The sequence below is a fragment of the Tachyglossus aculeatus genome, chromosome 11 (genome assembly GCF_015852505.1).
Source record: "Tachyglossus aculeatus isolate mTacAcu1 chromosome 11, mTacAcu1.pri, whole genome shotgun sequence".
Taxonomy (NCBI): Eukaryota; Metazoa; Chordata; class Mammalia; order Monotremata; family Tachyglossidae; genus Tachyglossus; species Tachyglossus aculeatus.
In genome coordinates, this window is record NC_052076.1 from 45,513,053 (window position 1) to 45,536,624 (window position 23,572).

The 23,572-nt window shown below is 42.2% G+C and overlaps 1 protein-coding gene across 2 annotated transcripts in view; it reads left to right on the forward strand.

Annotated features, from left to right (window-relative positions):
• Positions 1-23,162, forward strand: part of LOC119934946 (BTG3 associated nuclear protein) — a 238,101-nt gene extending 214,939 nt beyond the window's left edge. The window contains exons 12-13 of one of the 2 annotated variants that reach the window (XM_038754526.1): positions 13,297-13,440; positions 21,780-23,162. In XM_038754526.1, coding sequence (XP_038610454.1) covers positions 13,297-13,440; positions 21,780-21,851 — 216 coding nt within the window. In that variant the 3' untranslated portion in view covers positions 21,852-23,162. The remainder of the gene's footprint in view (positions 1-13,296; positions 13,441-21,779) is intronic. The other variant, XM_038754527.1, reaches the window with a different exon arrangement.
• The last annotated feature ends 410 nt before the right edge of the window (positions 23,163-23,572 follow it).

Genomic DNA, 23,572 nt, shown 5'->3' on the forward strand with positions numbered 1-23,572 from the left:
GGCTTGGGAGTCAGAAGTCATGGGTTCAAATCCCAGCTCCGCCACTTGCCAGCTGTGTGACCTTGGGCAAGTCACTTAACTTCTCTGGGCCTCAGTTCCCTCATCTGTAAAATGGGGATTAAGACTGTGAGCCCCCCGTGGGACAACCAGATCACCTTGTATCCCCCCAGCGCTTAGAACAGTGCTTTGCACATAGTAAGGGCTTAAAAATATCATTATTGTTATTATTATTTTCCAGATGAGGTAACTGAGGCCCAAAGAAGTGAGGTGACTTGCCCAAGGTCACAAAGCAGACAAGTGGCCAAGCCAGGAGTAGAACCCATGACCTTATGACTCCCGGCCCAGTGCTCTTCCCATTACTTCATGATGCTTCTCTAACTGCTGTCATGTTGCTGGTTTTAACTGTATATATGTATATATGTTTGTACATATTTATTACTCTATTTATTTTACTTGTACATATCTATTCTATTTATTTTATTTTGTTAGTATGTTTGGTTTTGTTCTCTGTCTCCCCCTTTTAGACTGTGAGCCCACTGTTGGGTAGGGACTGTCTCTATATGTTGCCAACTTGTACTTCCCAAGCGCTTAGTACAGTGCTGTGCACACAGTAAGCGCTCAATAAATACGATTGATGATGATGATGATGACAGGAGAAGACCCTCAGGCAACAGCAGCAAAACTATGGACCAGAACTGTCCATGTTGGTCTAGGACCCTGCACCACTTAAAACATGCAAACAAACTTGCAAGTGGAAATTGGACAGGACAGGGAGGAAGAAGTTGAGAAGGAGGGAAAGAAAGGAGAGTGAAAGAATTATAATAATAATAATAATGGCATTTATTAAGCGCTTACTATGTGCAAATCACTGTTCTAAGTGCTGGGGAGGTTACAAGGTGATCGGGTTGTCCCCCCGGGGGGCTCACAGTCTTAATCCCCATTTTACAGATGAGGTAACTGAGGCACAGAGAAGTGAAGTGACTTGCCCAAAGTCACACAGCTGACAATTGGCGGAGCCGGGATTTGAACCCATGACCTCTGACTTCACAGCCCGTGCTCTTTCCATTGAGCCATGCTGCTTCTCTATAATAATGGCATTTATTAAGCGCTTACTATGTGCAAAGCACTGTTCTAAGCGCTGGGGACGTTACAAGGTGATCAGATTGTCCCACAGGGGGCTCACAGTCTTAATCTCCATTGTAATAATAATAATGGCATTTGTTAAGCACTTACTATGTGCAAAGCACTGTTGTAAGCGCTGGGGTATACAAGGTGATCAGGTTGCCCCACATGGGGCTCACAATCTTCATCCCCATTTTACAGATGAGGTAACCGAGGCTCAGAGAAGTTAAGTGACTTGCCCCAGGTCACACAGCGGACACGTGGCGGAGCCGGGATTCGAAGCCATGACCTCTGACTCCCAAGCCCGGGCTCTTTCCACTGAGCCAGTTGCAAAAGTAGGAGTAGCTCTCTCCCTGGAGCCATCTGTCCATCTCACCCCAACCTCATCTTTTGCCCCACGGGACCACACAAGTTATGAAGCAGCGTGGCTTAATGGAAAGAGCCCGGGCTTTGGAGTCAGAGGACATGGGTTCAAATCACGGCTCCGCCAATTGTCAGCTGTGTGACTATGTGCAAGTCACTTCACTTCTCTGGGCCTCAGTTCCCTCATCTGGAAAATGGGGATTAAAAAACTGTGAGCCCCCCATGGGACAACCTGATCACCTTGTAACCTCCCCAGCGCTTAGAACAATGCTTTGCACATAGTAAGCGCTTAACAAATACCATCATTATTATTATTATTAAGCTTCCAGAGCTCCAGGATTCCAACTCACTCCACTCCTTTTCATGTCGAGAGACCCCTGCTTAGCTCCTGCTTTGAAGACCCCAGTCCCCACAGCACCAACGAGGACTCGCTCTAGACCGTCAGCTCACTACGGGCAGGGAACATGTCTGCTAATTCTGTTGTGTTGTACTCTCCCAAGCTCTTAGCACAATGCTGTGCACATAGAAAGCGCTCAATAAATATCACAGATTGACCCCAGCCCAGCTGGCAGGGGGAGAGAGGTGGAGCGACAATTTTGCCTCCTATTCTGATTCTTTCCGAATGAATCAGGGCCAGGTAAGCTAGTTATGCTGCTCTTCAGCCTGAAAACCTGTGGGAGCCTATGGGCTCTGCCTCCCCACATCACGTTGATGGGAGCCAACTGCTTCCCTATTCTATCTATTCTATTTATTTTATTTTGTTAGTATGTTTGGTTTTGTTCTCTGTCTCCCCCTTTTAGACTGTGAGCCCGCTGTTGGGTAGGGACCGTCTCTATATGTTGCCAACTTGTACTTCCCAAGCGCTTAGTACAGTGCTCTGCACACAGTAAAGCACTCAATAAATACGATTGATTGATTGATTCCCTATTGTCATGCCCCAGGTGGGGTAACGGGAGCCTATTTTCCCTGTTCTGCCCAGGACAAGGGTAGCCCCGACATTCCTCCAGGAAATAACAGCGAAGAAGGAGGTGGAGAAGAGTTCCTAGTTGTGTTTCTGTCTGCCTGTTTTTGTCCGTCTCTGAGAGCATTTGAAAATGGGTGTATGATCTCCTACATTTACTTACCTCATCCTTCTCTGGTCCCAGATCCCGTTCTATTATCTTCGCTTTTGTCTCCCCTTCCCCCTCTGTCCCCTCCTTACCTTTTTCTATCTTTCCTTCACTTCCTCTTTTTCTTTCAAGTAATAATAATAATAATTATGGTATTTGTTAAGCACTTACTATGTGCCAAGCACTGTTCTAAATACTGGGGTAGATACAAGGTAATCGGGTTTTCCCATGTGGGGCTCCCAGTCTTCATCCCCATTTTCCAGATGAGATACCTGAGGCCCAGAGAAGCTGTGACTTGCCCAGGGTCACACAGCAGACAAGTGGCAGAACCAGAATTAGAACCCACATCCTCTGGCTCCCAAGCCCATGCTCTTGCCATTAAGCTATGCTGCTTCTCTACCTGGCAATCCATTTATCTGAATTTTCTGTCTCTTCAGCCTTGCTCCTCGAAACTCCACTTTCTGTGTCACTTTGAGCTTTGAAAAATATGTTCATGGTATCTTTAAATGATCTGGGGCACACAAGCGGGAACGTGGTTGTCCTGTTAGAACTTCTACAAAACCTCCTTCTAAAAGGAACATGTTGTTATTCTTATAAGGTGCATATGTTTAAGTGCAGTAAGCTTCTGCATTCTATGACATCCATTCATGCCAACCATAACAACTAAAAATGGGCACTTTAAATTCGATTTATAGCATTAGACATATGTGATGTATTTCTTCTGTGTTTTATTCATTTGTTAGTACAGGCATATTGATGTTACCTCAAAGTGGAAGCAGAGTAGAATCTGTGTTGTAATACTGTATATGCTAGAAAGGAAAGTAAAGGATACATTGAAAAGGGAGTGGGTTTTCTCATAGCTAGAGACAGCTCAGATCAATAAAATCCCCTCTTAACCCATTCTTCTCATTTTCTTCCCTTGTTGGTAACAGTGAGTTTTGGTAGGGGACTTTAGTTAGAAATTCCTGCACCATCCCTAGGATTCCATCTAAGTTCCTCCCTAGTGACCTAAACTCAATCAATCAATCGTATTTATTGAGCGCTTACTGTGTGCAGAGCACTGTACTAAGCGCTTGGGAAGTACTCAGAGATGCCTAACTTCCAGCTAGGGAATATCCGGACTCTGGCTCAACAGGTATTATTAGTTTGTATCCAGGAAACCGTCACAGGATTTTATCATGTAACATTTCTCCACCTCTAGATAAGTTTCCATCTCCCTTTCTCTCCCTCTCTTAATCTCCCCACCCTTTTCTCCTCTTACATTTTTCCCTCTCACTCACTACATTGCTACCTCCCTCTTTGCCCTCCTCCAAAGTCCCCTCACCACGTAATAACAATAATAATAATAATATTTGTCAAGCGCTTACTGTGTGTCAAGCGTTGTTCTAAGATACAAGTGAATCACACTGGACACTTTCCCTATTCCACATGAAGCTCACCATCTAAGTTGGAAGGTGAACAGGTATTGAATCCCCTTTTTGCAGATGAGGAAACTGAGGCCCAGAGAAGTCGTGACTTGCCCAAGTTCATTCATTCAGTCAATCGTATTTATTGAGCACTTACTGTGTGCAGAGCACTGTACTAAGTGCTTGGGAAGTACAAGTTCACACAACAGGCAAGTGGCAGAGCTGGAATTAGAACCCAGGTCCTCTGACTCCAAGGCTTATGCTCTTTCTACTAGGCAAAGCCACTTTTCCACATCCCTCTGCTTCTTTGATTCCTCCCCTGACCTCTCTTTTGGAGTCCCCTCTCTTTCAGATCCTCCTCCATCTCTCCAGAATTCCCTTCTAGTACCCTTCCCCAACACTCCTCCATCACCATTTGCCCTGTTTCTCCTCCAACTCCCTTTCACTTCCTTCCTACAGGTCCTCCACTCCTGGGTCTGGTGCCACTTCACTTCCTTTCAATCAATCAATCAATCAATCAATCAATCATATTTATTGAGCACTTACTTTGTGCAGAGCCCTGTACTAAGCACTTGGGAAGTCCAAGTTGGCGACATCTAGAGACGGTCCCTACCCAACAGTGGGCTCCCAGTCTAGAAGGGGGAGACAGAACAAAACCAAACATATTAACAAAATAAAATAAATAGATATGTACAAGTAAAATAAATAGAGTAATAAATATGTACAAACATATATACATAGATACAGGATGATAATAATCGTGAAGGCATTTGTTAAGCGCTTGCTATGTGCCAAGCGCTGGGGCGGGTGGGATACAGGGTGATCGGGTTGTCCCACTTGGGACTCACAGTTTCCAGGTGAGGGAACTGAGGCACAGAGCAGTGAAGTGACTTGCCCCAGGTCACACAGCAGACAGAATAATAATGACGGTATTTATTAAGCGCTAAGATGCTTTCAGCATCTGCCCCCACTCACCTAGTGCATAAACAAATAAATAGAATGAAGTTTTAGGGATATAGATTACTATTGATTAGCTTAGTGGAAAGAGCACGAGCTTGAGAGTCAGAGATCATGGGTTCTAATTCTGTCTCCGCATTTGTCAGCTGTGTGACTTTAGGCAAGTTACTTCACTTCTCTGTGCTTCAGTTCTCTTATCTGTAAAATGGGGATTGACACTGTGAGCCCCACCTGGGACAACCTGATAACAGCGCTTAGTACCTCCTTCCCTTCCCCCAGCACCTGTATATATATATATATATATATATATGTTTGTACATATTTATTACTCTATTTATTTATTTATTTTATTTTTACATATCTATTCTATTTATTTTATTTTGTTAGTATGTTTGGTTTTGTTCTCTGTCTCCCCCTTTTAGACTGTGAGCCCACTGTTGGGTAGGGACTGTCTCTATATGTTGCCAACTTGTACTTCCCAAGCGCTTAGTACAGTACTCTGCACACAGTAAGCGCTCAATAAATGCAATTGATTGATTGATTGATTAACAAATGCCATTAATATTATTATTATTATTGCCCTAAAGCACTTCATCAGCTGGTCCTATTTAACTGCTGTGATTGCCTGCTATCCCCCACCCTCCTGCCTTCCATTTGTGCCCTTCTCTGTCATTACACATTGTTATCCATGCATGGTGGCCCTGTTTGCCACTCCTGAGCTTTTACGCATTAAAATAGGAAGGAATATGTTCATTGGGGAAGTCTTTTTCAGAGGAACACATTTATTGGTGCACCCTACTAAACTTTAAGGAAACTAACCATGCTATTTTGAATGTCTTTGGGAAAAAGAAAAAAAAAATCCATCTCATAAGGAAAGATCTGAAACATCTTACGATTGAACATGACTTTCTGAGTCTTCAGAATAGCTACTTGTCTCCATGCCCAAATTATCTTTTTAAACCAATTTTAAAATGTAAAAAATCCAGAATCTTGCTTTTCACCAGAAAAGTAATATTTAGTTTGCCACTTCCTTGCTAAAGGTTCCATCGTAGTGTTCTCTGCAACGGTTCTGTGTGATTTCCTTCCCTCCTCATTCTAGAAAGCCAAAATCTGACTTTTAAATGAATGTTGTACTTTAATACACTACTGAAAATGATGGAAAAATGCAACAAAACTCTTTCCCAAAAGTGAAAGGGAATCTGAATAGTTCTGAGTGTTCATTTCTCCGTTTTGTTTTTTCTACTGTAAGCAAAGCTATGTGTTTGTCTGTGATTGGAAAAGCAATGGAAATAAAATTAAATGCAATTAGGAGGTGGATTGCATCTATTAACTTTAAGCCAGCTTTGTGGGATTTAAAGGAGTATTTTGGGTAAGAAAATGCATCTGTTAACTGCTCATTTTGGAGGTTTAAGTCTGTAAGCTAACTTTGGATTTAGTTAGTGGGATTCTAGAATGCTTAGTTCCCATGCTAAACAGAAATCATCTGTGAACATCATGTGAGCAGTATAGAATTTGAAAATCTGCTTAAAAATGGTTTTGGAAGACACCAGAGGAAAAGTTATTAAAGGTTTTCCCCTCCCCAGTCCTCCCTCCTTTTCTGAACTACAAGTTCAGGGCTAAGTAAGGTGGAAACAATTTAAAACGAGAGAAGAGCAGGAAGCATGTTCATGTTGTACATGAGAGTACACAAAACCTCAAATAGTGGAGAGAAAAGCACTCATGAATTTGAGACTATAAGCAGAGGTTTTTTTCTTCCGTAACTAATGCTGTGTTTGTGTAGAATTTCTAGTGGCCCAGTTAGATACGATTTACTTCTGTGGATCTTAAGGGATTTTATTTAAAAATATTTATTTTGTGCTAAAGAGAAACAAACAAAAATAACTCGGAGAGCTGTTAAGGAATCTTTTTGTTGTCTGTTGATTTCTGCGTCTGCCACCATTAACTAAAGGTCCTCTTGCTAACCTCCGACATGCCAGAAACATTCTTACTTGTGGAGAACAGATGGTATAGAAGTTGCACTTAACTGTTGCTCCTATAAGGGACCTGGGTTTGCAAGGTCTATAGTTTCATAAATGTGTTTGAGTTATGGTTAGATATTTAAATATTGTATTTTAAAAATTCCATTTTCACTTTAAGGAAAAAAAAAACGTATAATGTAGGGCCAGTGGCAGTTCATGTTGGATGTGAACAGAGCACTGTTCTTTAAAGACACACATTGTTCATTCTTGACCCTACTCACATAAATTGTTAACAAGACACTCTTAGCAGCCTCTCAGGCTGAGTGGTAGGAGAATTGGCCCACACTCCGGGAAATCAGTGTTCTAGACCGCTAATCTACCGCTGTCTCACAATCCCCTAGATTGTGAGCTCCATGTCTCACAGGGACTCTGTCTGATCTGATTATCTTGTGTCAATCCCAATTCTTGGCACCCAGAAAGCACTTAACAAATCCCACAATTATTACGAGGAGTAAATCACTTAGTGTCTCAATTTTTCCTTCTAATAAGTGGGGAAAGGTCAAGGCTCAACACATCCACTGATGGACTTGTCAGTGAAAAATCACTGTTGGGAAAACGATGATCTTTGTGTGTAATTAGCAAACAAAGCAGTGGAGACAGAGAGGCATCAATATCAAGTAAACAGATAACCTAAACACCACCAGTAGACAGAGACCGACCTTCTTAGCAGTAACTAGTGTGTATGACTGGAACTAACCAACGTCTGTCGAACCCTGAGATTAATATTTTATCTCCACCTATTGTAAGGGGAAATGTAAAAATATATCAGGTTTATAGCTGTCATGTAGTACAAATAATGGTATTTAATAAGTGTCCAGTCTACCTAAGCGCTTGGGAAGATTAAATGAAAAGACCAAGACATGGTCCCTGTCCACAAGGAGTTTACATTCTCTTAGGTGAGAGACACATGAAAGTATTTACAATTGATTTTACATAAGTGCAAGAGGTGGCTGTTGAGTTGACAAGCCTTAGGAATTATTCAGGGAAGTTTGATCATATAAACTTGTTTAGCAGGAGCATTCCACATTTTTATAGGTGGTCCCTTGCAAGTCATAAAGCAATATCTTGGAGAAACTGCTCAGTTTACACTTGGACTTCCATGTCCGAGCTGGAAAATGCTCATTTTGGATCCCGTAGCATTCTGGGACAAGGCATTTGAGCTAGAGACCTGATTTTAAACAAAAATAATACAGTTGGCTTAAGGTAGAAATTTTTGTAAGCGTATGATGTGAGAATTGGGATATTTTCTTAGCTAAATTATGCGGTTTGACACCAACCAAATGCGGAAAACCCAAAGTGAGTATTTTTTTATATGAATGACTGTCCCCAAATTCCCAACTACCTGATTGTCCATCTGCATCTACCAAGTCAACATAAGGTTTGAATCAACATTAACCAATCCATAAGGCATATTTCTTTGTATGTGAGTTTTTTATGGTATCTGTTAAGCACTTACTATGTGACAGGCACTGTATTAAGCACTGTGGTAAATACAAGCGAATCAGGTTGGACATACTCCTTGTCCTACATGGAGTTTACAATCTTAATCCCTGTTTTACAGATGAAGTAACTGAGACATAGAGAAACTAAGTGATTTGCCCAAGGTCACGCAGCGGACAAGTGACAGAGCCAGGATTAGAACCCAGGTCCGTGCTCTATGTACTAGAGCACTGCTTCTCCCACGTGCTGGTCTTTTGAATGAATCTCTTCCATTTCAAATGAAGTTTTGATTGTCCATATCTTTTCTACTTTTCAATACCCATTGGATGGCTATGAAAGAGAAGAATAATAATATTATTATTAGAGAGAATAATAATAATGATGGCATTTGTTAAGCGCTTACTATGTGCGAAGCACTGTTCCAAGCTCTGGGGAGGATACAATCAAAAGGGAGGATACAAGGTGATCAGGTTGTCCCATATAGGGCTCACAATCTTCATCCCCATTTTACAGATGAGGTAACTGAGGCACAGAGAAGTGAAGTGACCTGCCCAAAGTCACACAGACGACAAGCGGCAGAGCCGGGATTTGAACCTATGACCTCTGACTCCCAAGCCCGGGCTCTTGCCACTGAGCCACGTTGCTTAGAGAAGCCCACTGGGACCAGTTCATTTTCAGAGGAGATCGTTAGGAAGTATGATTTGATCCTTATACCTTTTCAAGATTGGAGTAGATAAGAATGGCCAAATTAAGTTGGTGGTCCAGAGTTCCTATTAACAGCCAACAAAGCTGTATTCTTGTATAAAGATCACTTGCCAAAGTCCTATACAATTCAAGGTTTGTTATACAGTAGAAACTTGATCTTATCCCAGCATTTGCAACTATAGTTGCATATAACGTGCTCTTAGAGTTGTTTTCATTGAAAATAGTAATGACCACAAAAATGACTTTGAATCAGATTGACCCAGGGTTGTAAGACCGGCAAAAACCTCAAATTCAACCCACTTCCGTTAACTTTGTATTGAAGTATCATTTTTGCTAGTTTTCTAGACAGACACTAGAGGCAATGTGTCTTCTTAATCTGTGAAAGACTGCATCCCTCATTTAAAAATAATTTTGTTGGAGGAGTTTAAAATAAACCAACCATTTGGGACCTCCCATGGTTACAGAATATCCTTTAAGAGACTGTTTCATAAAATAACAAATAATCACCAGAATGGCCACTGTGGTCAATTTCAGATACTTTGGTTATTACATTCAGAGGCATTGAGTCATATAAAGCAGATTCGGCTTAACTCAGTGAACTAAAAATAATATGCCATATGCCTGTAACAGAAGTTTTAAACGTCATTACTGGGTAATTTCCAAATAAGATGGTGGCATGAAGCAAAAAATTAGTGGTGTGACTCATTCAGGTCACAGCATGTAAAGTACAGTTGTAGTTTAGCTGTCGTTATAAAATGACAAAGTTTGAACCTGTTTGTATTCACCTTATCTATTAAGACATAGCAGCAGAAGGAGCTTAGTTCAATTCTTGGTTAATTTGCATCCCATTCAATTATTTACAAGTGATGTAAGGAAGTGATACTTTCTATCAAGGATGGTAAACCTTAATGTTTCATTCCTGACATTCCAGGAATGCAAATATCAGATTATGTTGAGGCATGTGTGAAAAAAGTCTGAAATTGAATTTTTCTCCCTAAAGAGTTACTAAGGATTAGTGCCAGACCGGCAATTAAGTGTGATCTAATCATGGGCAACTGCCCACTTGTGGACACCCTTGTTGGATTTTTATTATATCTAAAATGACAAGACCTAAAAATCTTGAGTGGTTCATTTAACTAGATTCAGAGAAGTCAAGATTTTATCTGCTAGGTTTGCCCAGATTTAAAAATAAAAGGAGGCCTATTTCAGTCGCAGCTCTGCCACAGGCCCTGGACCTCTCAGTTCTCAATTTTCACATCTGTAAAAACGATGTGAGATACCACCTCTTCTCCCTTTTGATTGTGAGCCTCGTATGGGAAAAGGGCTGGGCCTAATTGGATTATCATGTCTAACCCCCAGTTAAATACCGTAATTGTTACTAATACTAATGTATTCACTGTGGGCAGAGCCAGTACAGGTATTGTGTACCCACTCATCCTTAGAATTTTATATGTGTGCTTATTCAATTGTATATTCAGTTGATTTGATTGCTCTGAAAATCTTTTTTTGCTGGACTTCCCCATGAATGTGAAGGGAATGCATCGCTTATTTAGTACTTACCTCAGGCTTGGTACACTATATTGTCCCCAGTTGCAATCCAGTAAATCCCCATGTTACCCAAAAATTGATATGATGATGATGGCATTTGTTAAGCACTTACTATGTGCCAAGCACTGTTCTAAGCACTGGGGGGTACAAGGTAGTCAGGTTGTCCCACGTGGGGCTCACACTTTTAATCCCCATTTTCCAGATGAGGTAACTGAGGCACAGAGAAGTGAAGTGACTTGCCCAAAGTCACACGGTTGACAAGTGGTAGAGCCGGGATTAGAACCCATGACCTCTGGCTCCCAAGCCTGTGCTCTTCTCACTGAGCCACACTGCTTCTCTGATGTGAACAAAGGATGTTTTCAAAAGGAAATAAGGATTTAGGGGAAGGTTAGAAAGCAATTTAAATAGCTCATTGTTTCTATCACACCAAATGAAATTCAAGAAGGTTGTCGAAGAGAAAAACTTGAAATGAGCTATTTTAGTACTTCACTGGCTTCTTTGACACCTGTCAGCGATTATTAGCATTATTAGGGAAGCAGCATGGCTTAGTAGAAGGAACACAGGTTTGGGAGTCAGAGGACGTGGGTTTTAATCCTGACTCCGCCACCCGTCTGCTGTGTGACCTTCAGCAAGCCATTTAACTTCTCTATGCCTCAGTTACCTCATCTGTAAAATAAGGACAAAGACTGTGAGCCCCATGTGGGACAACCTGATTGCCTTCTATCTAGCACAGCACTTAGAACAATGCTTGGCACATAGTAAGCACTTAACAAATATTATAATCATTGTTAGAGAAGCAGCGTGGCTCAGTGGAAAGAGCATGGGTTTTGGAGTCAGAGGTCATGGGTTCAAATCCAGGCTCCACCACTTGTCAGCTGTGTGACTTTGGGCAAGTCACTTCACTTCTCTGGGCCTCAGTTACCTCTTCTGTAAAATGGGGATTAAGACTGTGAGCCCCCCATGGGACAATCTGTTCACCTTGTAACCTCCCCAGCACTTAGAACAGTGCTTTGCACATAGTAAGCGCTTAATAATGCCATTATTATTAAGTATTATTACTATTATTATTATTAAGTATTATTAGCACTGGAAGAACTAATTGGCAGTGCTTAAAATCAGTTTCAAGTAAACAGCAAATTTGAAATAGCTTCATTTGGTTTCCTCTGCATTACTAATGAATTGTACACAACATTTTTTTGTGTATATATATGTATATATATATATATGTTTTGTATATATGTATATATGTTTGTACATATTTATTACTCTATTTATTTTACTTGTACATATCTATTCTATTTTGTTAGTATGTTTTGTTTTGTTCTCTGTCTCCCCCTTTTAGACTGTGAGCCCACTGTTGGGTAGGGACTGTCTCTATATGTTGCCAACTTGTACTTCCCAAGTGCTTAGTACAGTGCTCTGCACACAGTAAGCATTCAATAAATACGATTGATGATGATGATGATTTTTTTAATATGGTGTTTAAGAGCTTTCTATGTGCCAGGGATTGTACTAAGCACTGGGGTAGATACAAGACAATTGGGTTGGACAGGGTTGGACTGAGTCCCTATTCCGCATGGGGTTCACAGTCTTAATCCCCATTTTACAGATGAGGTCACTGAGGCACAGAGAAGGTAGGTGATTTGCCCAAGTCACACAGCAGACAAGTGACAGCTGGGATTAGAACCCAGGTCCTTCTGATTCCTGGGCCCGTGCTCTTTCTACTAGACCATGCTGCATTCCCATTTACTCAGCTTTGAGGTCTTCCTCCAGTTTACCCCCTTCTTAATTCCAGGGTATTGATTTCATTGTTCAGTCATTTATGAAGACATTTAACAATTTTCCAGAGAAAAATAAAACCAAACAAGAACAAGAAAGCTGTGTATGTGTGCCTTTGCAGTCTAATACTCCCTCTTTAATGCCTATAGCTACATTCTTAAGCGAGTTCATTGTTAGAGAGATTGACATTTGCAATCTTGTTTCAGTAGGAAAGTAAGAGATGTATTACGAACCCTACCATCAGGTTCACCATTTCCTGTTAAAAGCATGCCTTAATACTATTTAATAAATGGTATTTTTTCCCACTTTGACATCAGTGCTGCATGTCAAAATATAGAATTATTGTGTAAAGCAAAAGTAGTCACCTTGAAAACCCTCAGATGATGCAAAAACCATGCATTTTACTGATACTTCAAGTTTTCCCCACCTATCTCAAGTTGACTTTTCTAAAGGTAATTTCAGAAACTACATAGAGTAGCCCTTGGTTACAAAACCACAATACTTCACAAATTTTGTCCCCTTCAGCCATACAGATCATATGCAAACCAAAGTGTTTGTTCATTTCTGATATTAAAGTAATTCATTCATGAGTGAAACTGGCATTTGTGTGGGATCAGTGAAGTCTCCTAAAAGATGAAGAGGATCGTATATTAATTTTGTTCAACAATAGCATAGGTGCATTCAATAGATTTTAAAGGGTTTAAAGCCAAACATTTGAACACGTTTCTAGGGAAGTGATGGCTACAAATTTTTGGCGCCCTTCCTCAGGCTGCCATTGACACTCGTTCTTCTTTCTTGTCTCATTTCTACATGACAGTTTATAAATGAGTGTTGACTTGCCTTTCCCAGGTATTGCAGGGTGCGCAATTGATAGCTGTTGCCTCGACTGATCCTGCTTCAGGAGGAGTTGATGGATCACCACTCCAAGGAAGTGACATCCAGGTCCAGTACGTCCAACTGGCTCCGGTGACTGACCACTCCACCACTACCCAAGTATGTCTTTTCCCATTTGAGAGTGAATAGATTTAAACGTGTGTGAATCATTCGAGCAAAACGCATCCTCAGAGAAACTGGATTTGTATCTGCAACTATTCCATCTCATTCTCTCCTTGGTAAAGAGACATAAAAGACGGATGCATTACCGTTGCCACAAAGGCTCGTGTTCCCATTTAAGTCTTGGAAACCTTTTTCTTTCGCAAATAATAAAAATATATATTGACCACTTCCTAAAGAAGAGTTAACTCTCCACAGCTTCTCAATACTTAGTAAGAATAAAGAGATTAGGTCAGCATTAGATTATGCTGTTTTTAAGTGGCTCTTCAAGGAAGATTTGCCTCGTGTGTTGTAAGTGTGCTAATTGTATAAATGTCCCAGTATGATTATTGACATTCATTAAGTCCACTTTATGTGAAAAACACTGTACTACGTATTAGGGCCAATAGCCAGTCCTTTCCTACAAGTATAATCAATCAATCAATCAATCAATCGTATTTATTGAGCGCTTACTATGTGCAGAGCACTGTACTAAGCGCTTGGGAAGTACAAATTGGCATCACATAGAGACAGTCCCTACCCAACAGTGGGCTCACAGTCTAAAAGGGGGAGACAGAGAACAGAACCAAACATACCAACAAAATAAAATAAGTAGGATAGGAATGTACAAGTAAAATAAATAAATAAATAAATAAATAGACTAATAAATATGTACAACCATATATACATATATACAGGTGCTGTGGGGAAGGGAAGGAGGTAAGATGGGGGGATGGAGAGGGAGACGAGGGGGAGAGGAAAGAAGGGGCTCAGTCTGGGAAGGCCTCCTGGAGGAGGTGAGCTCTCAGCAGGGCCTTGAAGGGAGGAAGAGAGCTAGCTTGGCGGATGGGCAGAGGGAGGCCATTCCAGGCCCGGGGGATGACGTGGGCCGGGGGTCGATGGCGGGACAGGCGAGAGCGAGGTACGGGGAGGAGATCAGCGGCAGAGGAAAGGAGGGTGCGGGCTGGCCTGGGGAAGGAGAGAAGGGAGGTGAGGGAGGAGGGGGCGAGGGGATGGACAGCCTTGAAGCCCAGGGGGAGGAGTTTCTGCCTGAGGCGCAGATTGATTGGTAGCCATTGGAGGTTTTTGAGGAGGGGAGTAATATTCCCAGATCGTTTCTGGACAAAGATAATCCAGGCAGCAGCATGAAGTACGGATTGAAGTGGGGAGAGACACGAGGATGGGAGATCAGAGAGAAGGCTGGTGCAGTAGTCCAGACGGGATAGGATGAGAGGTTGAACGAGCAGGGTAGCAGTTTGGACGGAGAGGAAAGGGCGGATCTTGGCAATGTTGCGGAGCTGAGACCGGCAGGTTTTGGTGACGGCTTGGATGTGAGGGGTAAATGAGAGAGCGGAGTCGAGGAGGACACCAAGGTTGCGGGCTTGTGAGACGGGAAGGATGGTAGTGCCGTCAACAGAGATGGGAAAGTCAGGGAGAGGACAAGGTTTGGGAGGGAAGACAAGGAGCTCAGTCTTTGACATGTTGAGCTTTAGGTGGCGGGCGGACATCCAGATGGAGATGTCCTGAAGGCAGGAGGAGATGCGAGCCTGGAGGGAGGGGGAGAGAGCAGGGGCAGAGATGTAGATCTGGGTGTCATCAGCGTAGAGATGATAGTTGAAGCCGTGGGAGCGAATGAGGTCACCAAGGGAGTGAGTGTAGATTGAGAACAGAAGGGGACCAAGCACTGAACCTTGGGGAGCCCCCACAGTAAGGGGATGGGAGGGGGAGGAGGAGCCTGCAAAAGAGACTGAGAAAGAACGACCGGAGAGATAAGAGGAGAACCAGGAGAGGACGGAGTCTGTGAAGCCAAGGTCAGATAGCGTGTTGAGGAGAAGGGGGTGGTCCACAGTGTCAAAGGCAGCCGAGAGGTCGAGGAGGATTAGGACAGAGTATGAGCCGTTGGATTTGGCAAGCAGGAGGTCATTGGTGACCTTTGAGAGCGCAGTTTCCGTGGAATGAAGGGGACGGAAGCCAGGCTGGAGGGGGTCGAGGAGAGAGTTGTTGTTGTTGTATAATAATAATAATAATAATAATAATGGCATTTATTAAGCGCTTACTATGTGCAGAGTACTGTTCTAAGCACTGGGGGGGATACAAGGTGATCAAGTTGTCCCACGTGGGGCTCACAGTCTTAATCCCCATTTTACAGATGAGGTAACTGAGGCTCAGAGAAGTTAAGTGACTTGCCCAAGGTCACACAGCAGATGTGGCGGAGCCGGGATTTGAACCCATGACCTCTGATTCCAAAGCCCGGGCTCTTTCCACTGAGCCACGCTGCCTCTGCACCTCTGTATCTTACCACCTAAGCGAGGAAAGACAGACATTCGGAACAAGAAGGATAATATACAGACAATTAAAACGAATTCCAATTCCAGAATCCCAAAATAGTCTGTTCTTTTATAAATGTGGGGTTGTGTTCGTTAAAAACCTCAAGTTCTAGAAAACTCAGATCTTGGCAATGCTGCGGGCACGCACAAAACCGTTTCTTCTGTCACCAGCTCATGGAGAGAAGAATGTTCTTTAATGACATCCTTTCCGAAACATGCAGTGAAGAGACACATTATAAAAGAACTGATTTATCAACAGTAAAATAAGGAATTAAAACAGTACTTGTCAGAGGCAGTCCTCAGACCTCACTGCTCCGGGCAATAGTTAGTTGGTGATGATGACATTGCCACCGACATCCCAGCATTATGAAAGCGGGAATGGAAGCCTTGGTTTCCGAGGTGGTTTGGAGTAAGCCTCGACCATTGAGTACACCCTGTCTCCTCTTCTCCCTTGGAACTTCCTGGAATATGGAAATTGCCACATGGGGCCATTATTAAGAAGTTTGTTTTCTAGCAACCCAAAGAGAAACTCTTTTATAAACACCAGCATGATTCTGGTTTAATAATGTAATTGGAATCTATTACTTGTATCATTAACATGCACTGTATGAATGAATGACCTCCACAGGCAAACAGTTTATGTTTTTCCTTTATTCTCCCAGGAACTTTCTATAATTTTGCTAGAAATATATAAGCAGATATACTTTCACCATGATAATGGAAAAAAACTTGGCTTTTCTTCACCCCTCCTGTTCCAGAAGATGGAGGAAGCAAAGCATTATGTCGAGCATAGTGATTGGGAGTGGAACCCGTGAACCTATCTCGGGACACGTGTGCATTTTCCATCTGTTGCAAGCAGATTTATCAAGTTAAGCACAAAATGAGCTTGTTTTCTGTTGCCCAGCTGGAAAATGATCACAAGTAAAATTCACAGGTTTAAAATGAAAAAAACAAATGGAATAATCTGGTTGCTGAACAATTGAAGAGCTCGTGGACAGTGCCCATCTGCAAACACTTGTAGGCTTATAGCACAAGGGTAATTGTCTGACTGATCTCAAAATGACTTGGTTATGTGAACAACAGGTTAGTCTGGGGAATTCTCTTGTGATTGTAATGACACCTCATTGACCAACACTATAGCTGTGATTTTTCCTTCATCTAAAATCTCTACTTTGAGACATTTCATATTCCCTGAAATATTTAACACAAAGAGAAAATTGGCATATTCAATCTTACCGCATCTTAAGTTGTTAGGGAAGTACACAAAACAAAGAAATTCAATCATCCTGAGCTACTTAATAGTGTGATGTAATTTGGATTATACAATCTGTGGATCATTTAATCTAAAAGAATTGTTTGGCTGATTTTCATGAGAATTTCCTGAAAGCCATAATCAGCAAAACCAACTAAATTTAATGCATAGTGATGGCATTTATTAAATTGAGTGCAAAAATATCTCTATGGGGCATGCTTTAAATACAGAAAAATGTTCAGAAATCAGATTCCTTGGCCCAAGCAAGCTGAAGTAAATCAGTTGAGGCCAAAACAGAGATGTGGGATTTTTTTTTTTAATTGTAAAATTGTAAAATACAAAAAAGCTGCGGTCTTTAGTGATTTGAAGGGTTTTTCTTTTTTATGGTTTTTGTTAAGCTCTTACTGTGCCAATCAATCAATCATATTTATTGAGCGCTTACTGTGTGCAGCGCACTGTACTAAGCACTTGGGAAGTTGTTGCCAATATATGTTGCCAATTTGTACTTCCCAAGCGCTTAGTACAGTGCTCTGCACATAGTAAGCGCTCAATAAATACGATTGATGATGATGATGATGATGAAGTACAAGTTGGCAACATTATAGAGACGGTCCCTACCCAACAGTGGGCTTTTGTTAAGCTCTTACTGCGCCAGGCACTGTACTAAGCAATAGGGTCGATACAAGCTTATCAGATTGGACACAGTCCATGTTCCACATGGGGCTCACAGTCTTACCCCATTTTACAGATGAGGTAACTGCTGCACAGAGAAGTTAAATGATATGCCCAAAGTCACACAGCAGACAAATGGCAGAGCCAGGATGAAAACCCAGATCCTTCTGACTCCTAAGCCTGTGCTGAATCAGGCCACTCTGCCTCTCTTAGAAATTTCATCCAAATACTATTCATGGCTCTATAAAGGGAGAAAGGGATAGAGGTTATCCAAAGGAAATACTGAGCCCTATTTTCCTGTCACGGCTCCAGATATAGCACTAACCCATAATTCTGAGTCACAGGCAGCAGAACATACTCCACCTCTTTCTTTAAAGTAAGCATCAGCCTGTCAAACGTATGGAATCACCTTTGGAAGCTATAGGATAGTTTTGGTTTGTGTCTCAAAGATGCAAATGGAGGCGGAATGAATGCTTATTTACCTTTTTTCATGGGAATGAGTATCTGCCATAGGCAGACTCTTGGTTTTATTTTGATCAGGAAGATAAATAGGAGTGGAGGCAAAGCAGGCTGTGCTCAATAGAATTTTTAACCGTACAGTTTTTGAAAATGTGCTATATAGGGTATATGGGAATCAATAGTATTTACTGAGTGCTTACTTTCTGCAGAGGACTGAAACATCTGCTTGGTAGAACACAATAGTTAGTAGGTATTCATACATTCATTCAATCATATTTATTGAGCGCTTACGGTGTGCAGAGCTGTACTAAGCACTTGGGAAGTACAAGTTGGTAACATATAGAGACGGTCCCTACCCAACAACGGGCTCACAGTCTAGAAGGGGGAGACAAACAAAACAAAACATGTGGACAGGTGTCAAGTCATCAGAATAAATAGAAGTAAAGCTAGATGCACATCATTAACAAAATAAATAGAATAGTAAATATGTACGGGTAAAATAGAGTAATAAGTCAGTACAAACATATATGCAAGTGCTGTGGGGAGGGGAAGGAGGTAGGGCTGGAGAGATGGGGAGGAGCAGAGGAAAAAGGGGGCTCAGTCTGGGAAGGCCTTCTGGAGAAGGTGAGCTCCCAGTAGGGCTTTGAAGGGAGGAAGAGAGCTAGCTTGGTGGATGTGTGGAGGGAGGGCATTCTGGGCCAGGGGGAGGACGTGGGCCAGGGGTCGATGGCGGGACAGGCCAGAACGAGGTATGGTGAGGAGATTAGCGGCAGAGGAGCGGAGGGTGCGGGCTGGGCTGGAGAAGGACAGAAGGGAGGTGAGGTGGGAGGGGGTGAGGTGATGGACAGCCTTGAAGCCCAGGGTGAGGAGTTTTTGCTTGATGTGTAGATTGACAGGTATGACTTCTGCCCTCTTAAGGATTTTACAATCTAGTGGGGGAGACAGACACTAAAATAAATTACTCATCCGGGAAGCAACAGAGTTTAAAGGTATGTGCCTAAGTTCTACTGAGGGAAAAGTGAGGATTTGAGTGTGTAGATGTCTTGAAAGTGTTGAAGTGACAGTGGTGGAGAAAATGAGGAGGTAGGATAAGAGGATTAGTCAGCAAAGGCCTCCTGGAGAAGAGGGTTTTGAAGATGGAGTAATATGTAATATGTTGCCAACTTGTACTTCCCACGTGCTTAGTACAGTGCTCTGCACACAGTAAGCGCTCAATAAATATGATTGAATGAATGGAGAGAACAGTGGACTCCCAGGTGTGAAGCAGGTGGAAGGGCCAGAGCATGAGGCCAATGCGCGAGAGGCATCAACCATGTCTAATTCCTCCCTGTGCATTCTTTCCCAGCATTTAGTACAGTGCTCTGCACACAGTAATTGCTTAATACCAATACTACTACTAATGAAGAGAAACAAGAATGAGGCACAGTAAGTAGGTTGGCTTGAGAGGAGTGAAGTGGCGAGATAGGTGGTAGTGGGAGAGGAGAAAGGATTAAAAGTGGGGATGAGAGAGCTGATTAAGTGTCTTAAGCCATTGATAAGGAATTTCTGCTTAGTGTGGAAAGGAATGGGCAACTGTTGGAGGATTTTGAGGAGAGGGGAGACTTGTCAAAACAATGTTTTAGAAAAATGGTGTGGGCAGCAGAATGAAGTGTCGATGGGTAGGGTAAAGGTGGGAGGCTGGGAGATGTGAGAGGAGGCTGATGCAGTATTTTAGATGAGATATGACAAGTGTTTGGACCAACATGGTAGTGATTTGGATGGAGAGGAAGGGTCAGAGTCTGGTGAGGTTGTGAAGAGAGAATTAAATAGGTATTGGTGACAGACTGACTATGGACTGAAAGAGAGTCAAAGGTAATGCCGGATTTTCTGTGTTTGTTGTCAATGGTGATGGGAAAGTCAGGGGAAGGAGAAGGTTTGAGAGGGAAGATGGAGGGGTTCAGTTTTGTGCACATATACAAGTGCATAAAATACTGGGAGGAAATGGGTTCTACTGCATCATTGTCATTAGAAACATCATTGTCATTAGAGAAGCAACGTGGCTCAGTGGAAAGAGCATGGCTTTGGAGTCAGAGGTCATGGGTTCAAATCCCAGCTCTGCCAATTGTCAGCTGTGTGACTTTGGGCAAGTCACTTAACTTCTCTGTGCCTCAGTTACCTCATCTGTAAAATGGGGATTAAGACTGTGAGCCCCCCATGGGACAACCTGATCACCTTGTAGCCTTCCCAGCACTTAGAACAGTGCTTTGCACATAGTAAGCACTTAATAAATGCCATTATTATTATTATTATGAACAGTTTAAAAATGGCAAAGAAAAATATCTTAGATTTTCCCCCTTAGTGCACATAGTACGGAAGACAATGCCTTCCTGCCCCTACTCTGTCCAAATGCTTTTTCATTCTAGCTCTGACTGATATACTTAAAATGGAATGAGAACTGATCTTTTAGGTTTTCCATTTAATGATGACATGTTAAACAATATGCTGTGTGCACACCCGCATGGGTTTAGAGAAGACTCACATTCAAAGCTGACTGCCACCCTAACCACTGCTTTCAAAATAGTTACATAAATTGGAAGAGCATTTCATAGAGCATCTGCTGTTCACTCCCTTATCTCCTCTCACCTATGTGATGTGCCAGAGCTGGTATTTTACTAATTCCTTCCAGAAGCACATGCATCTGTTTCCCACATGATTGGCAGCAGAGAAAGACACTTCCTAGGACACTGCATCATGCTGAGTTTTAATATTGTGGTTAACCACACAGATTTATACAACACGAAGATAAACTGAAAAGGAATGTGATACATAATGGAAGAATAAACTATTTTTTTTACTATACAAAGGAAAAATAAACTAGCTTCGTGTTAAGCGAAATGGAAATTAAGAATCCCTAAACTCAATAACTATCATATCTGCAAATTTCCAAGGACACGGGATTTAAACTACCAATTGTTTCCTACATCATTTGAAGATTAGTCATTCCTTGCACTGAATTAGTCCTGACTTCAAGGGTCATTGTGAAAAGGCCGGAAAATACAGTTTATCAACATTCTTTAGGACAGATTTACATTTCAGCATATTTTGGGTTCGGAACACCTAAGGGCATATAAAATCCAGAGATATGTCATGCCCTAATTGCTACCCTACACCAGGATTTATAAACAGACACTACATCCAATTACTGCAAGGAAAATCCTAGCTCTGCCGATTGCTTGCTGTGCGACCCTGGGCAAGTCACTTAACTTATCTGTGCCTCAGTTCTCCTGTTCTCCCTCCTATTTAGGACGTGAACCCCATGTGGGAGGGGAAGTGTGCCCAACCTAATTAACTTGTGTATACCCGTGCACTTAGAACTGTGTTTGACACATACATATAAAATACTTAGCAAATACAATTTTAAAAAGCTGAAGGCTATAAGGTGCTCAATAGATACATTTGATTGATTGACTGAGATTCATTGATTACAGAATGATCCTTAAACTTCTTTGGGATGAGTGAAACATATGTTTGGCTGGATGGACTTAGTCTTTCGTTTCATCAGTGTTCTATTAAAGAAATAGAAATTTATGACCTTTTCCTGCTTCTTTTAGAGCACCGATTCCCTTCAATCAACTATCCAGCCAGAAATGCAGATTGAACATGGAGCAATCCAGATCCAGTAATCCAGATCCATTGTGACGGGAATGGGGACTTTGTGCATACCCGTATTAGTTGCCAGCAACTAATATCATAAGCTATAGCAGCCAAATGCCGAGAAACAAGAAAGGAAGTGACCGCCATTCTCATAGCATTTGGTCTCCTGTAAATTAACCTTTTCCAGACTCACAGTGCCCTCTTGGTTGAAGACATGGGAGGCGACAACCACAATTGAAGGTTGGCCGAACGTACTGGCACCCCAAGCCACATATAGGAAAATCGAGAGCTGCGTGACGCTAGCTTTCTCTGACCAGACGTGTTGTATTCCTATTTTAATTCTCATTTTCCTCTTTCCCCTTCTGCACACCTATTTAATCATGGACATATTCTGTCACACACCCCCTCCTTCTGCCTTACATTTCCTCATTCTTGATTTCTCCTATCCCCATTTCCCTGCGTCCCCCATCCCTGACACTCACACACTATTTCTGACGTACATTCATGGCTTTTGCACACACAGTACGCAGATGCCTTCAGTGCACACGCATGCCTTCGGGAATGTGCTTTTTCTCTCCCTCACCAACCCATGTCAGGCCCTGACTCAGCTCTGCTTGGCAACAGTGCCATGAGAGATGCTGCAAAGCCACAGCGGGTCTTCCTGAAACCCAGAACGCCGGCACATTAAACACTCCTATTGAGCGCCTCCAAACCCAGTGCGAACAGGGCAAAATAGCTTCTTTTAAGCCTGGTCTTGGGCCGCTGATCCCCAGCCTAACTGTTAAGGAGCCACAGGATGCTGTCAAGCAGCCATTTGAACTCCCCTGACTTAGGTCCTTTTATAGCTCATTTAAAGAGAAAATCATTTGCTTCAAGAAAAAAAAAAAAAACTGCTCGGTGAACCAAAACTGAAATAGATTTGCCTCCCCTAACACAACTCCCCCTTTGTGTGTGTCACACACTGTTGTCTTTAGATCAATGGAAGCATACCGCAAGATGCTTTATTACACATAGAAAAATCAAGAACTATAAAATGTTTTTCACTGTTTCAACAGTTTTTTTTTTTAATTCGGTGTTTATAACAAAAAAGAAAATATAGAAAAAAGTGGAAGCATCGAAGCCTTTTGCTAGTGTTTTCGGTTCAGTGTAATAAATAGGTATATGAAAATGACTACTTACGATTTTGGTTGAATTGTCGCTTAACTACTTTTTTAAGAGAAAATGTTATTGGAAGCTGTAATTATGCATTTCTAAGGAAATAAATGGGTATTTATGAACTCTGAAGTTTTCTGCTGCCTTAGGGAGAAAGTGCATACAGAAATATTTGTCGGTATTTGTAGCCCAGGCTAAGGGTCCCATGATAGGTTGGCCTGGAGAGGGAGCGGGGGTGAGAGAGGAAATTGGAGAGTGCCAGCCCAGGGATTCTTGGAGGGGATGAAGGGCAAGAGAAGCAGAAGTCTTCAAGTTATTTGGGGGCTCGATCCACCTGGGAGATGTGGATGAGGCTATAGGATCTCCAAGGGGCAAACTGGCCCAAGACAGAAGCAAAACAACCCCAAACAAGACCTTCGGGGAATCATGACAAGGAGTTCTTCTTACTAAAACCCAACTCATCTGCCCCAGCTGAGAGGGAACAAATTATTCTCCTTTCCTTCTCTGACTTTTAAACTGTGAGCCCACTGTTGGGTAGGGACTGTCTCTATATGTTACCAACTTGTACTTCCCAAGCGCTTAGTACAGTGCTCTGCAC